This window comes from Ochotona princeps, chromosome 11 (assembly GCF_030435755.1).
Source record: "Ochotona princeps isolate mOchPri1 chromosome 11, mOchPri1.hap1, whole genome shotgun sequence".
Lineage (NCBI taxonomy): Eukaryota > Metazoa > Chordata > Mammalia > Lagomorpha > Ochotonidae > Ochotona > Ochotona princeps.
In genome coordinates this window covers 58955798-58973282 of record NC_080842.1, presented here as the reverse complement: position 1 = coordinate 58973282, position 17485 = coordinate 58955798, and the positions used below count along the sequence as shown (strand labels likewise).

Below are 17485 nucleotides of genomic sequence, written 5' to 3'. Positions count from 1 at the left end.
AGGAATGCTGGTGCTTGCAAGTGGAGTATAAACCTGTTTAGCCATTGCTTTCTATTTTTTAAGATTGTCTCCAAGTCCCCAAGTTTATTAACCACCTCTTGGAGTTTCACTTCTTATCTGCAAATTCCCATTGCACACATAAAAATCAATAAAATCATATGCTTTATTCTCCTCTTAATCTGTCCTTTGTCATTTAAATTTGCAGGCCACAGTCACTGAATGCAAAAGGGTATAAGAAAAGCTTTACCTCTAGTGACAGATAAAAACAAAGCAGAAGGAAAGTGATGAGAAGTTTAAGGTAAACCTTCTAAAGCTGCACTCCTCTGATATGGAGAAGGGGAGGTCACGCGTTTGCACCTGAGTCTTTAGCTATTTCAGACCAGTAGCCAGGAAAGGAAGGGCAAACATTCCAGGAACCAATCCTTCGGGTCATCCTAAACCTTTGGACTTTATTAGACACATATCATCTTCGCCTCACCATGGAAAAACTATTCTATAGCATAACATAAAAATGATGGAGATCAGGAAGTCCTGTTACACACTTCGCCTTGTTTAGACATCAGTATCAGAACTGGGACTCAAAAATGAAAGAAACACAACATCAGAGAGACACACACACAAGCAAACACTTGACCTGGGTGCTTCTTCAAGACTCAAGGAGAAGAAGAGGAGAGGGGGAGGGGCAGAGGCTAGATTTAGAAACTACTGCTCAACTGCATGGCATTAGAAAAATGGATACCCTGGGCCCCTTAAATCTGCACCTTCGATAGAGGAAAGCACACGATTAAGCAAGAATATGTTAGGGGGAAAAAAAGGTCTGATGGAACATCAAGGGTTCTTGAGAGGTGTGATTGATAGCACATTTAATTGCAATTTCTCATCTGCTGCTTGGTCTGATGGGGACTCCTGGGTTAATAGGAATAGAGTAAAACTTGCTTTGCTTAGCAAGGGCCCCTTTTCAGAGCAACTGCCAAAGTGATGACCTCGGCTACAGTGACAGCTTTCTTATTTACAAAAAACAACTACCCGAAAGCTTATTCCATACATATTTTTTAGCTGTGCAAGAAGCCATCAGCATGCTATTCTCCTCACCCCATCCCCACATCCCTCCTCTCCCCAATCACCTTAGTCTCAGAACCATATACTTGTGAGTGAATGCATTTCCAGGCCTATAGGCAAAGACTCCTGAATAGGGTGGGGATGTTGCTGTTTAAATAAATGTTTGCTTCATCTCGGCCATTCAGACTCTTCTTCTGCCACTCACCAGTTCCCTTAACACCTCCCAAATGCTTCAGGTGCACTGAGCTTATATGTCCTTATCTACAAATCGAGGGGTGTCCCCACTACCCCTCCCCAAATCGGTGTAGGAGTCAAACAGCGCATGTTCAGAATGAAGGTGCTGTTACGTGATGTGGGTGGCCTGGGGCCACTGGATCTTGGATTCCCATCCAGCTTTTCCAGGGTAACAGTAAAGTCACAAGATCTTTGAAGGAAGTTTGAGGTTTTACGCATCAAACCAGGATACACATATAAAGCCACTCTGATTTGCAGCCCCAGAAGACTAAAAGAAGCTTGACCAAGAAGACATTTCTACTGAGACAAAAGGTTCCCAACCCCCACACAGGACCACTGGATGCACACTGTTGTCTCTGGGCTTAGCATCTTGCACACGTCACTGTCTAAAGAAGCCATCACTTTGCAGCAGTAAGAAAGCAATGCCTCCCTCCTGGATGAGGGAGGGGTATTTCCCACAGTTCCTGGGCTTGAAATCAAAACCGGAAAAGACAAAGATCTTAGAGACACATCTGTTGATGCACAGAGACTTTGCACCAGGGGAAAATGTACCACAACCCAAAAGAATGCCATCTTTGAAGGAGATTAACCCAAGAACATTTAAATTCCCCTTTGTCTGCTTTGGAAGAAGTGCTTGTTTAGCAAAAGAAAAATATTGAAAGGATCGCTGGAGATCTTAGGGTGCTCTCTTGCGGCAGAGCAAAGGGGCGCTCTGTACACACTCCTGCCTGGGAGTTAGCGATTTCCATTTCAATATCCCATGAGAAGCTATTAGTGCAATCACTGTTGTCACGATTCCTTCACAGCTTCTGTAACGGATGATTTGCCATTGGAAATTGAGTTGTTTTAAAAAGGATCCCAAGTTCCAAAAGAAAGCCCCAACAGCTATATTTCTAAAGCCACAAGCGTCAAGTCCTAGCCTGCTCTCTGAGGAGACAGAGGGAAACAGAAGCCGTGATGGTCAGACAGTGAGGTAAACATCACCGGCTCAATGTCTAGGGGACACACCTACCAAGCAGAGGACTTTGAAGAAAGCACTGAATCTTTGGACTTCCAGGGCATACTGGACTGAATGTTGAGTACGGCTTCCCCTACTCCCCCCGGCCTCCCCCAGCTCAAGAATAATACAGAACAAAAACTTGCACTAACAGACAGAATGGGCATTAAGCCCAGCCATAAATATCCCACATCTGAATGCCTGGATTCTATTCCCAGCTCCCACATCTAATTCCAGTTTCCTGCTTATGGCAAACCCTGGGAGGCAGCAAGTGATGGCTCAAGCAGTTGTCTCGATCGCTCACATGGGAGCCCTGGATTGAGTTCCTGGCTCCCAGCTTCAACCTCAGCCTGGATCCGGATCCCACAATTTGGGGAGTTAACTAGTAAATGGCAGTGCTCTCTTTCTCTCTCCTCCCTCCCCTATGAATTTCAAACTACACAGAAATTAATTTTTTAAAGTTCTAGGGGCTTCGTGACACAGTTGGTTAATCTGCCACCTGCAACATCAGAATTCCATATGAGTGCTGATTTGAGCCTGGCTGCTGAACTTCTGGTACAGCTCCCTGATAACATAAAAGAGAAGATAACAGAGCATGATCCAAGTGCTTAGACACCTGTCATCCAAGTGGGAGATGTGCATGAAGCTCCTGGCCCAGGCCTACCCATTGAGGAGTGAACTAGCTGAGGGAAGAAATCACTCCTCCCTCCCTCCCTTCCTTCCTTCCTTCCTTCCTTCCTTCCTTCCTTCCTTCCTTCCTTCCTTCCTATCTATCTTCTATCTATCTCATTCTCTCTGTAACTGCCTTTCCAAATAAAGAAATAAATCTTTAAAAAATATTTTAGAAAAATAACCTGAATGAGAATATCAAAAATATAAGACAATAGTAGATTTTAATTTTGCACAACCCTAAGTTCAAAAGCACTTGGTGAGGGCCCAGTGGGGTAGCCTAGAGCTAAAGTCCTCACCTTACACCGGGATCCCTTATGGGTGCTGGTTCTAATCCTAGCAGCCCCACTTTCAATCCAGCTCCCTGCTTGTGGCCTGGGAAAGCAGTCGAGGACAGCCCAGGGCCTTGGGATCCTGAACCTATGTGGGAGACCTGGAGGAGGCTCCTGGCTTTGGATCAGCTCAGCTCTGGCCACTTAGTGAGTGAATCAACAGACAGAAAATGTTCTTCTCTGTATATCTGACTTTCTAATAAACATAAACCTTGGTGAATATGTTTCATTATCATGTCCATTTTGAAGAGAGAGAAGTTCAGGCTCAGATGAGACATAGCTGCCCTAGCTCACCCATCAGCAAATGGAACAATTCAATTTGAATTGGATGTCAGAACCAAACCCTTATTTCTTAGACTGTCCAGGGCACTGCCTTGCAACTCATGAAAAGTCTACTTACCAGTGTTCTTGCCAAAGACTGTGGGGATCTGACTCAAATATGTGCATACATAAGTGAGGGGGTTCAAAAGTTACTGGAAGGGACAGGCATTTGGCCTAGTGGTTAAGATGCCTGCATCTCATATCAGTGCTGGATTTAAGTCCTGGCTCTGCCCCGATTCCAACTTCCTGCTAAGGCACATCCTGGATGGAGGAAGTGCTAACGGCTCTGGTAATTGGGTGCCTGCCACCTACACGGCAGACCTGGATTGAGTTCCCAGCTCCCAGCTCCCAGCTCTGGTTTGGTCCAGCCCTAGCCACTGCAGCCATTTATGGAATGTACCAGCAGATAGGAGCATTCTCTCTCTCAAACACATTTTTCAAAACTTCATGGAAAAAGGAATTTAAAAATAAGTTTATTTTGGTGCAAAAGAATTTTGAGATTCACACATATGAAGTACCTTCAAAAAGTTCAAGGAAATGTGCAGTATGAAAAAAGGACTGGATCAAACTTTTTTTGCATCAAATTAAACTCATTTTTCAATTCCATTTCCCCACAACCATTGGAAGTACCCTAACATGTACATGGTTTCTGAAAAAGTACACACAGTGAGAAGTCTAAAGATACAGCCTTGAGTTCCATCAACACTTGAAGAAAACCCTCAGAGCATTTAGGGCAGCAGCTCTCAGCTGCAACCAAGGAAAGGCAAAGCTGCAGGCTTCAGAGGCTCTGTGACTCTGTGGGATGGGATGCAGGTGTGTGGGCTTTGTCTAAGAAGAGATTAGAGAAGTTCCTTTTCCCTAGCTAAGAAGCATATCAAGGCCGACAGGCAAGGATGTACTCAATGGGCAACTTCTCTTTCCCAGTCTGCACATCTTATGACCTCCCAATTACATCTGTTAGCTTGGCAGCTGTTTCTGGTCCCAGTGCCTTCCCATGGTACAAGATGCACTGGCTTTGCAGCTGGAGGGGTAAATATGGCACCTGTTGTTTTACCTTGGGGATAAACAGGAAGTGTAATAGAGGAGATACCAGGTCAGGATGTGTACTACCACCTACTTCCCACTGATGGAACAGCCTAGAAAATAACTGTCTGCCCACACAACACCAGTACAGGTAAGCCAAAGCTATCTGCTTCTGGCTAGATGGAAATGTCTGTTGTTACCAACACCTAAACATTTGATGACACATTTTCCTCCCTACATTGAGTACATCTTAGCATCACTTACCACAAAATCAGTCACATGCTTAAATAAACCCACTAACTTCAAACAACATTTAGATACATTGTCAAGGATAACATGCTTCTTTTTCCCAAACACTTGGAGCTACTTTCGTCCACTACTTACCATAACAATTTCCCCATCACTAAGACAAAACTTCCTCCCTAACTCTGGGTTTCATGTCTGCTTGTTTAGCACCAACTACCACATATCAACCTGGTTTATTTTTGGTTTGTTTTTGTTCTTATTTTGTGCATTGTCTATATCTGATATTCCTCCTGGAGTTAAGGTGACCGCATTATTGATTTTCTGAATCAAGGTCCCTCGGAACCTGAAAGAGCCACTACCAGAACTGATGCTGGGATAAGAGGTATAAAGGGTGACAGTCCTGGTCACTGAGGTACGGCCACCCTAGCCACATACAAGTTCTACATCCTAGGAATTTGGGATGGGCTTTCTCACTCTTGTGCCACTCACGTACAGCATGGGACACCTCCACAGTGCTCACCAAGTCCTTGCTGAGTCTCGGCAGTTACTAGCAGATGCAGGCAGTGGCTCCTGTGGGTATCTTCCTGACTTCCCCAGGCCTCTATTTCCTCCTTGGGCAGATGAAATTGACCAGGATGATTGCTACCCCACTTGCTTGGGTAGGGATTCAGAGAGCTCATCCACACCGTGTCACAGAGCATCTGGCATGCTGCGGGAGGGAGCACCTAGTAATGCCAGCTGCGACCATCATTCGTCGTGCTCAGGTTGTTTTCAGATGGCCTGGGAAGCAGAAGGCTGAGACGGTGGGCTGTCTCTCAGTGACATCAGGGGTCATCCTATAGCTACAAGATGCTGGCCTGTCCATGTGACCCTCAAGTGAACCCACACCAGCACCTGACCTATGGGAGCTCTCCCTGATTCCCAGGGAGCGGCCTTTTTCCAAATAGTTCTTTTTATCTATTTGAAAGGAAGAGCGACAAAAACTTATATCTTCTACTTATTGGTTTACTCCCCAAATGCCCCACAAGAGCCAGGGGTAGGCCCAGCCAAAGCCAGGAGCTCAGAACTCTCTCTGGGTCTCTGACGTAAGGCACAGCAATTCAGCTGCTAAGGCTTTCATCTGATGCCTCCCAGGATACATTCACAGGACAACTAGATCAAAAGCAGAGCAGCCAGGGCTTGAACCTGCACTCTGATACGGGAAGCCATCATCTCAGGCGGTGGCTTTACCTGCCTCACCACAAGAATGACAACAGGAAGCAGCCTTTTTCTAGTAGTCAAAGATGGCAGGGTAGGGGTGGGTCAGCAGCCCCCATGAACCAGCAATCACATTTCACCCTGATAGGAAGAAGGAGTGATGTGCAGGTCAGTGTGCACACACATACTTACCCCCCCCCCCCACACACATACTACACCAACTTCAACAGAAGGAGCACCTGAGTCCTGGTGTCCACTGCTCCCCAGCCAGCTATGTTTCCGCCTCTGCTGAAGGCTACTCAGGCAACTCTCTTCAGGATCCACAAGCCAGGAGCCTCCTCTTTGGCCCACACCACTTGGAATTGCCAAGTCTAATCAAAGGGGCTCATTAAGGCAGCGTGTCTGGTAGAGAGCCCATGGCGGTGCTGGACAGAATCAACACTCTAACACACACAGGCTTACACAGAGCTGCTGGTGCAGCCAAGGCCAATCAACGGGCACCAAGGCCCACCCTGTGCCAGCCAGCACTGTGCTCAGGGCTCCACTGGCATTGTCGCATTTGTCCCTTATGGCCACTCTGTGATGGACACCGTGTTTTCCCCCATTTTATAGGTAAGACACAAAAGCAGCTTTCCCTAGGCCACATAACAGGTACATCAGATGTCATTATCGATCTCCTAGCAGCCCTTCCATCCAGCTGATGAATCTAAGCCAATGAGTGTGCAGCACTTCTCGGGCAAATGGTATTAGACCAAGAATGGGAGCATACCCTACACTGGCCAGCCAGATTGCATGCAAGAATTCTACTTTGCTACTGAGTTTCCTGCCTTTCTTGCAAAGGGGAACCTGCCACCAAAGGAAGCTAATGTTAAAGTTGGCATAGCAACAGAGGTATCAGATTAAAATGCAGGAGGTCCCGATACATTTTAACGAGATAGACCATGATTATTGTTTTAATACGCTTTCCTCCATAACACCTTCCAGGACACAAAAATGTCTTCAATACCAACATGAAATTCAAGTATGCTTGGACACCTTGCATTTTCTTTACTAAATATGACCCAGTGCAAAGAACAAGTCCATACAACTCCATGAAGCCACAGTGGACACAGCCCCTGAAGCTTGCCCTGCTTCTGAACCCCTAGTTCTAGAAGAGTTCTAGAAGGTGACTTATTCCTTCAGTGCTTAAGCAAGTCTGTCATTGGCATCACAAAATATCCCATCTCATACAGCAAATCAGTGGTTCCAACCCAGACAGGAAGGCTACACAGCCCACATGCTCACTACCGTACTAAATCCTAAAGGGTCAGAAACTAAACGCCATATTAAGAGCTAAATGCCAACATGTGGAGCACTGATCTTGTATTTTAGGACTATAAGAAAGCAGCTTGACAGATTTTACTGGAATTAATCAGATTCTCCTCAGTCAATGTAAATTTCTGTTATAAAGTCACAGAACGTGCAAGCACTTAAAACTGTAAAACTCCTTCATGAATACTAACAAACTCCAGCATCGCACCACGCACGACTGGTCACAACCATCAGAAACACCTAGCAAGTCAAGATTACAGAGTCCAATTTTTACACAGCAATGATGAATTTCTATGTAATTTTCTTTAGCAAAAAACATTAATTAACTCCACAGAAAAACCTGATTTTAGATCAGATCTGGAATGTTGTAAAATAATCACATGAAACAAGATGAGAGTGTAGAAGGAGCGGCATTAAACGCTTGCGGGAGTAACAACACAGTGAGCTGTTACTTAAGGAACAAAGTCCTTGGGATGGAGACAGACATGCCGTTCAGGACCAAAAATCCGCAGGTAACACACCCAAGGATTTTCCATGGGGTACACGGTGCGGCATCACAGAGCAGGACACCACGCCTCTCTGGATCAAGCATGACCACTACGCAGAGACCAGACAAGCTCATGTCCTCCTCTGCACCCACAGCTCTGAAGCTTGCACAGGTGCAGACACCCCCTCAAGCACATGGGACTCACTGGCATTCGCACTGTCATTGCCTGTGCTCCGAGCCCAAAACCTGCAAGGTGGGACACGTCTGTGAAGAGAAAATGAAGTTAAAGAAAACTCTACTGAAGGTACCAAGGTACCTTGGGGTGGGGGGTGGAAAGAGAAAGAGTATAAGACAAAATTACAGTATATAATTGAATGAAACTTTATAATCACAATACCAATAGGACGTGTGTGTGTGTGTGTGTGTGTGTGTGTGTGTGTGTGTAGAATCAGAATAAAACTTGGTAAAATGCTTCTGTTTTAATTTGAAAAAGTAACAAATAAAAACTTCTGAAGAAGGGACAAGAAAGAGATCAGCACAGGCAGAGATTCAAAGAATAACTCAGAAAGACTTACAGCAACGAAGTACAAGCACAGGACAAGCTATGGAAGTTCAACAGGACAGGCCAGGAAGCCCAGACATAGATTCATGTACATAGATGGCCTCCTCCAATTACAGAAGTGGGTATCTAAAATCAGTGGTCAGCAAACGGACTCATCACTAAGCAGTATTAGCTACCAAGTAAGAGGGAGAAAGCAGTGAGTGGCTTGTGAGTCTTGATGGAAGATGGCTTTTAAAGCTGGACATGGCAAAACCTGAAGGACAAAACAGTAATGTGCACTCATCCAACAGAAAGGTATGGCAGCCGTGAGCTTTGCTTTCCCCAAGCGCTTACTGCACAGGATCTTCAATGACAACAGCAGAGTTACCCAAGGCCAGGGGCAAGTCTCACCTGCTTTCTCTTCTCAGGGGGCAGTGATGGATCACCATCCTGAAAAGAAAACAAGTTTTACAATTTATCTGTTTAAGTTTCAACTAATTGGTTATAATTGTATTTGCAAAGGCAGAGAAACAGAGATCTTCCAGCTCCTACCTCACTCCTCAAATACCTGCAACAGCCACGGTTGGGCCAGGCCAAAGCCAGCAGCCAACCTAATCCACATCTCTAACACAGGTAGCAGAGACCCAAGAACTTGGGGCGTTATCTGCAGTCCTCCGGGTGTGAACAGGCTAGGAATGGATGTGAAGCTGAGACCTGACTCAGACACTTCAGTGTGGGGTGCACATGACTCAGTGTCTTAAAGGCTGAACTAAATACCAGATCTCATTTTACTTTAAAAAAAAAATAGACATGCTAAAATTCAAGGAGTTGGATATAACCTAAAATCAGACCCTCCTCATCTCTACCACTTGGCAACCAGTAATATGCTGCACCAAGCTCCAATGCACTTGAAAAAAAAAGAGAGAAAAAGCATAAACTCAGCCTGAGTTATTTTGGGAATACCCCTAGGGAACAAGTTCCAATTAGGATGAAACCTCTATGTTTTTCTAAAACTGTGCGAACAATAACCAACAAAATTCCATGGATTTATTAAAATTATGTATGATCAGATTCTAAACTGAAATAATGTTTCATTTGGTTTGAGTTTTTCTATTAAATAGATTCAAAAAATCCCTTTCTCTCTCTCTCTCTCTCTCTGTCTTTCTCTCTCACACACACACACAGAGTTTTCTCTATAGCAAAATAATGGGGTAGGGAAAGCAGGGACAGGGTTTGCTCCAAATGAAAGAAAATTGAGACCTTCTACTGCTATTGGACTTTTAAAATTCCTCCCCCTTTTGTGAAATCTGGGAATATAAATATTTCAGCTGGAAAAAGTAAATGCTCACTGAACACACACTCATTACTGATGTCATATGTATGTATATATACATTCATATATGCATATATATATAAATTATCTTAATACGAGCAATCTCTCTATTCCAGTTTTATTCCAAGAAAGTTCAACAATCCCAGCACAGTTTGCAACAATGTTAACACTTAAAAAGAGATCATATCAATGAAATAAGAGCAGTAAGAATTCAAACTAGCACTGTGCAACTGGTAGCCTCAATGTCAATGCAATTTTCATCTTTAAAAATCACGTTATATGGCGTGGGGCAATCAGAGTGCCTGTATCTAAGACCCAGCTCCGCTCCCAGCCCCATCTTTCTGCTACCGTGCCTCTCAGGAGGCTGCAGCTGAGTATGGGTCCCTGCCCTCAACATGGGCGTGGAAACCTGGAATGAGTTATTGACTTCCAGTAATCTGCAAGTTGGATTGGTGGATAGGAGCATTCTGCCTTTCTATATGTCTATATTCATCTCTGTCTCCCTGCCTCTTGAACACTTCCAATAAAACATCTTACCATGTGAAAACCTAGAGAAAAATCTAAAAGCCCAGAAAAAGGAAAAGGTTACAAAAAAATGAATGTGACTATATTCACCTTATAGATTACTATGCAAATATTTTAAAAAATGAATTAAATCTGTATGGTGTAAAAAGATATGCCAGTTAAAGTACCGAGCTACCGGAGCAGCTTTTAGAACAACACTGCATCAGGCTTTTGTTTAACCGAACTTGGCAGTGATGGAGCTGCTCTGCCTCTCCACTCTCCGACACAGCAGCCATGGAGGACACGTTCTTTATGTGGCCAGCAGCCACCTGCAGCAATTGAGCCCACAAAACATAACCAGTGAGCCCAAGGAACTGTGCTGCTTCTTTTTACTTAATCTTAATTATTTCAAAATTAAAGATAAATATGCACGTGTAGCAGATAACTCCTGTGTTAAAGACTATACAGAATACACATCCCCTTATAAAACAAATGAAGCTCCTGGAAAATAAAGGAGCCACAGGTACACAGCTCATGGGCGCCAGAGCAGGTAGGCAGCCTGGAAACGTGCACACAGATGAGCCATCAGGGCGAGGTTGGCAGGAAATAGGGGTGGCGCCTCCCACTTCTGAATTGTTTTCCCCTTGAATCACTTGTATCCAGCAAGTTTCTGAAGAAACAGCTCATGAGGATTCCCTCCTTCTGTCATAATGGACAGGATATTCGGTGACATCCTACTTACAATCAGCTCTCGGTATTTCTTCTTCAGGGACTGGTGGCGCTCCCGCAGCTGGTTGGCCATGAGTTTGTACTGGTCCCGTTCCTGCTGGCAGGTGTCTAGTTCCTTGGAGAGGATCAGGAGCGCTTCCTTCTTACTCTCTAGCTTCCTTTTACACACCAGGTACTGCAAATAGATCCGAGTAACAGGTTAGCAACCACTCTCAGGCCTCAGCTGAACACACACTGTGCAAAACACACTTTGCCCTGGTCACTTCCGCAGGGCATACACCAGGGACATTTGTCCATAAGTGACATAACTATAAAGGCTGCCACTACAGCATCCAACATGTAGTCCGGAACCTCGGATGTTTAGGAATTTGAACAAATGGCAGCAGATAAATCATTTAATTGGAGAATACGTTAAAACACAGATTTTTAAAAATTACATAGATGGGCAAAGAGATGACTAAGTCTCCAATTTGATTTTAAAAGGATATGTATCTGTCTCTATAGACCATCCAGAAGGGTTATGGAAAGAGGAAATAAAAGTATAAGTTATGGGAGGTGTTTGGCCTGACAATTAAGACACCAGTATCTCACATATGAGAGTCTGATATGAGTCCTGGCTACACTCTGAATTCCAGTTTCCTGCTAAAGCGTATCCTGGGAAATGACAAGTGACGGCACAAGAGCCTGGATTCCTACCCCAAACATGGGAGATCCAAATCAAACTCCCAGTCCTGGTCTTCCCCTGACCCCACCCTGGCTGTTGTGGCACTTACAGAGCAAACCAACAGAAGTACGATTTTTCTGTTTGTATCTCTTTCTCTGTCTCTCAAATATTTCCAAATAGGAGCTTACTGTAGTCTAAAACAATTTTAGTGCAAAATAATTCTGTTATGTAACATGTATGCATTATGAATATTATGAAAAAGTTATATATGGGTTTAGATTTATTTTCTTGTACCAAAATATATCCATACATTTAATTCAAAAATTTCATGAATATTTGAATATTTAAACATACACATGTGTATGTGTGTATGACTAGGCAAGAATATGTAAATTAAAATCTTACAAAGTGATAAGCATATTTAATTAGAACTTTATAAAAATGTTAACTATAATTTTATTAGTAAAATTATTTAATCATTTTTCTTTGTTTTTCTGCATTTTCTAGATTTTCTGGAATCAAGCCATTAAAATACTCAGAATATTGTTACAAGTAATTTAATTGAACAATACTCTGTACCAGATTGTACCTACCCACGTGATCCAACAGACTTTTTTTCACTTGCAGGTATATACAATAATTTGGCTGTCTTATGTCAAACTCCTTCCAAGAGTCAAATGTAAACACTCACCACTCAGAGGCCAAGTGTTCCAGGCACACTTTGAATTCCGCCAAACAGTTGGGGTGCCCATCTGGCAGGAACACTTGTCTCAGAGCTACAGCATTTCCTGGCACCCCTCCTTTGTAAACCCAGTCCGCTAACCTGACAATCAGCCACCCTCCACACTGACCAGCAGGAGCCCAGTGAGAACTTTCTACTTTGATTGAATTTAGTGCACCGGCTGTTGTTATTCGTATATGTGAAATGTGGCACTAAATACCTTTTGAATTTGCTCCGTAAAAGACCAAATTCAGAGCATTCATGAAAACAATTTATAGTTTCATTATACACTCTGACATGAGTACTTTGTCATTACGGACGCTCACACAAAGCAGGGAGAGAGTCAGCACTCCCATACCATTTGAGTCAATGCTTTCTTACGGACAAAAAGCATTACTCATATATAGTGCTTGCTTGGAACTGACTTTGTTAAGTTCAATTTCAAATAAATGAAAGGGAGAAAAAAAGAGTTTTGTGCATTAGCACATTTTTTTCTCTTGTGAAAAAAAAAAGTAATTGCTTAGCTTCAAAAACAAAGGGGAAAGAAAAGCCGTTCTGAGCCGGATTTGAGTTCTGAGGGAGGACACTCCCACCTTGGACAGATCTCATTCCTTGCAGTAATGAGGTTGGAATCCTGCCTTAAAATGTCCTGGACTTCGAGGCTTTGACATCGTCTTCGTGGAGGCAAAATGGTTCTGTTGCCACAGTGATTTCTCAAGAGTAAAATCCCCAACAAGTAAATATCAGAGGAGAGTAGCTAAAAAAGCTCAACTGCAATGTCCTAAGGGAAGTATTGAGATTTCACAGGAAAAAATACCATTTACACACAATTTAACAGATCTGCCCTGGTTCCCTCCCCGCTTTTTCTGTAGTCAGCAAGGCTTGGCTGCCAATGCCATGGGGACCTAGGCACGAAGAGGACCACCTCCTTCCCTTCAATCAACCAGTTTCAAACCTGAGACCCAAAGATACTCCAGGTCCTCAACTTTAGGGGAAAAACATGTCAATTGCACGGAAACACCTCAGAGGATAAGCTTAGAGGTGCCTACAGGGGACAGGTAAGGGTCACCACCTTCTGGAATGATTTTTATGTTCCTGATTTTCAATGTCAATCTCTTAGAGTCCAAGACAGAAACCATTTTTCTTAGATGCTAGTCAAAGTGGGCCACAGGGGCGATAAAGAGTGTTGGTAACCTCCCTTAAGCCTGTTCCTGCGTTGCAGGAACCTTATGGACTCCAGGCACAGACACCTCTGCAGAGCTCCAGTGGCCGGGGATTTGAAAAGGGGAGTTGAAGATGTGGGAAACAGAGTAGTTACGGACTCCCTCAAAAGCTAAGAAAGCAACTGCAAAGTTAGCGAAGCCTCTCCAAGAAAAGGACAATCTTTAGAAATACTATGGACCAAAGCACTGACTTCCACGCATTTCATTCCATGTTATTTATTTTTATTAGCAGAAAAAGAAAACATTAGGCTGAAGCCTCATGTGTAAAACAGCTCCAAGTGAAGCTGTGCTGAGTGGGGTTGGGACACCTTTGCTGCAGAGCTGCCCCACAAGGGCTCCTAGAAAACACTGCTGCACAGTAGCCTGGGATGGTGGTTCCAATGCAGATTACCAGGCTCCAGCCAACGCTGCCAAGGCAGAATCTCTGGTGCCTACTTCAGGCAGCTGCATTCTTAACACCTGGTACAGATGATTCAAGATAAGCCCTGTGTCAAAGGACTGGGCAGGGCGGCCTTTGATCCATCTCTTGATAGAGCCACACCTTTGGAACCCTAACCCATGACAAAATACCCATGAGTGCAAAGGAAGCAGAGAAGAGGAGAAAACCAGATTATGAGAAGGAAAAACCTGATACCCAGATAACAACATTGTGGCTCCTTGTGCCTGATCTCCTGAAGGCTCTGAAATGGGAAGCTTTCCTTTTTCACTGATTACCTCAGCAGAAGAACGTGAACAGTGACACCTATGCTGAAAACAAAGCCCTGCACTGGATCCCAGCTGCGGGGGATGACGCCGGATGTCCAGTCTGCCCACCACATGTCTGTCCAGATTCCCTCAACCTTTTTAATAAAATGGCCCTACAGAGGCTTGGGTGGACACTGAGAGGAAAATCGTTAGAGAAGATGCTTGAATGAATTTTGAAGAACAAGCAGCAAGGGTCAAAGGCATCCAAATCAAGACTGTTCGGTAACAGAAATAACCGGCTAGGATGGAGGCACAGTCCTGATGAATGCCCTACACTGGGCCTGGCACTGTGCTGCAGTGAGTTAGAATGCCTCACGCAACATCAGCATCACTCTGGACCATAGGATCAAATGGAGGCATCTCTGCTTCCACTCTGGCTCCCCAGTCATAGGCCTGGCGAGGCAGAAGGTGGCCCAAGGACTTAGGCGCCTGCTGTTCCCATGGAAGAGCTGGTTGGAGCTTTGGCACCTGGCCTCAACCTGGTCCAGCCCTGGCCATTGCAGCCATCTGGTGAATGAACTGGCATTCTGTTTTTCTTTTTCTTTTTCTTTTTTTTATTTAAGTTCACCAAAACAGTTTATTTCCAGTGTTTAATTGGGTATGCACACAGGCATGACAGGTTTGGATTCATTAAGTCCTCATGCAGAATTATATTTTTCTCGATAAAGAAGCCAGTTCCATTCAGGACACACTATCTACACATCTTTTTTTTTTAAAGATTTATTTATTTTATTACAAAGCCAGATATACAGAGAGGAGGAGAGACAGAGAGGAAGATCTTCCATCCAATGATTCACTCCCCAAGTGAGCCGCAACGGGCCGGTGCGCGCCAATCCGATGCCGGGAACCAGGAACCTCTTCCGGGTCTCCCACACGGGTGCAGGGTCCCAATGCATTGGGCCGTCCTCAACTGCTTTCCCAGGCCACAAGCAGGGAGCTGGATGGGAAGCGGAGCTGCCGGGATTAGAACCGGCACCCATATGGGATCCTGGTGCGTTCAAGGTGAGGACTTTAGCCGCTAGGCCACGCCGCCAGGCCCTACACATCTATTTTACAATGTTTATATCAAATCTGGTACCTGAAGAAAAGATACACATATAATATGTTCATTTAAGTTACATATTTTACAGAAAGATTAAAAATTCAAGTCACATAGAAACTTAAAAAAAACTGTCTTAAAAGTTTGAATATCAAACTCAGATCCACCCAGAATGACTAAAGAATTGAAGTTCTGCATCCACCTGTGTTAAAACTGGGCCATGAGATGAAGCTCGTTACCGACAAGGTGCGTTCGCAGATTCACGGTACATTATCACATGTCACCAATATGCCATTGTGTTTTTCAAAAAATTAAACAAATATTTTGAAAAAATACTTGTCCTGTGAATTTACTGAGAGCTTGATATATAGCATGCTGGGTTAAAAGGCTGTGTAAATTTTTGTTTAAAATGTTAACCTGTATTTTTTTTTAAGGTTTATTTTTATTGGAAAGTCAGATAAACAAAGAGGAAGAGAAACATCCGTTGATTCATTCCCCAAGTGCCACAATGGCTGGAGCTGTGTCTATCCAAAGCCAGGCGCCAGAAGCTCTTCCGGGACTCCCACATGGGTGCAGGCTTCCAAGGCTTTGGGCCAGCCTCGGCTGCTTTCCCAGGCCACAAGCAGGCAGCTGGATGGGAAGTGGGGCTGCCAGGACACAAACTGGTGCCTATATGGGATCCCAGCACATGCAAGACAATGACTTTAGCCACTAGGCTACTGTGCCAGGCCCAACATATTATTTTTATAGCATTTAAAACTAACACCGCACCTTCACGGACTGTTTCTCATTTGTTAGTCAACACTACTCCAAAAGGGATGAGAGTTGCTTTAGGGGACAGAATAGCTAAGCGTCAGAAAGGTTAACTGTCTTTCTTAGGGCCCTGATACTAACAACTGCCAGTTCACCTAGGATTTCCCCCCGCACACAAGCTCATTTTTCTCTTCTAGACTGACACCAAACAACAACGATAATAGGAGCAAGGCGACATGCTACCTGTCACATTTTCAACAAGGTATCACTAAAACAACTCCGACTCGAATCAAAGCACTGGATCCCGACCTCAGGGCACCACTATTCGCTCTGTGCTGCTGGACACATCCCTGGCTTCATCCCAAGCTCTGTGGTAACAACCCTGCCAGGAGGCTCACGCCTGCCTGTGCCTCCCTGGCTCCCCCTCTCCTTAGATGGCTTCACTTCCCTTCAAAGCACTCATCACTACTTGACTCTGAGGGAAATATTTCAGTTTTGTCTTAAGTTTTTGTCTTATTTTCAGCACCTCTCTCCCCCACTTCACAGCAGCAGGGACTTTATCTATTCCAGACCCCTTAGTGGTAAGAAAAATACATGGCACATAGCTACTGCTACACACACACACACAAGGCATGATGAAACTGGAATGAGACAAAGATGAAGTTTCTTCATTGATTCTCTTTATATGTGTATGAGAACATGGGAATGTATACACAAAGCAATGTGTAGATACACATGAGTATTCACAGTCATGTGCTCCATGTTGACATTTTGATCAACGACTAATCACATCAATGACAGTGGTCCCGTAAGAGTGCATTGCCTGGGCCCGGCAGCGTGGCCTAGCGGCTAAAGTCCTCGCCTTGAAAAGCCCCGGGATCCCATATGGGCGCCGGTTCTAATCCCGGCAGCCCCACTTCCCATCCAGCTCCCTGCTTGTGGCCTGGGAAAGCAGCTGAGGACGCCCAAAGCTTTGGGACCCTGCACCCGCGTGGGAGACCCGGAAGAGGTTCCAGGTTCCCGGCATCGGATTGGTGCGCACCGGCCCGTTGCGGCTCACTTGGGGAGTGAAACATCGGATGGAAGATCTTCCTCTCTGTCTCTCCTCCTCTCTGTATATCCGGCTTTCCAATAATAATAAAAATCTTTAAAAAAAAAAAAAAAGAGTGCATTGCCTGGTGGCACTGTAGCCATCTGTACTGGTATATGTACTTACTCTGATAGCCACACAATACAATCACCTGGTACATTTCTCAGGACTCTTCCTCATGGTTAAGCAACACATGAAGATCTGTGTCTCTTATGCATAATGAATGAGAAATAACCCCACACTACTGCAGCATGGCTTTTTTTGGATG

General features: G+C 44.4%; 1 protein-coding gene across 2 annotated transcripts in view; it reads right to left on the bottom strand.

Moving 5' to 3' along the window:
- CCDC149 (coiled-coil domain containing 149) overlaps positions 1 to 17485 on the bottom strand; it is an 87145-nt gene that overhangs the window by 48213 nt on the left and 21447 nt on the right. For both annotated transcript variants that reach the window (XM_058670255.1, XM_058670256.1), the window contains exons 2-3: positions 10997 to 11158; positions 8829 to 8867 (exon numbers count right to left, since the gene is read on the bottom strand). In XM_058670255.1, coding sequence (XP_058526238.1) covers positions 8829 to 8867; positions 10997 to 11158 — 201 coding nt within the window. The remainder of the gene's footprint in view (positions 1 to 8828; positions 8868 to 10996; positions 11159 to 17485) is intronic.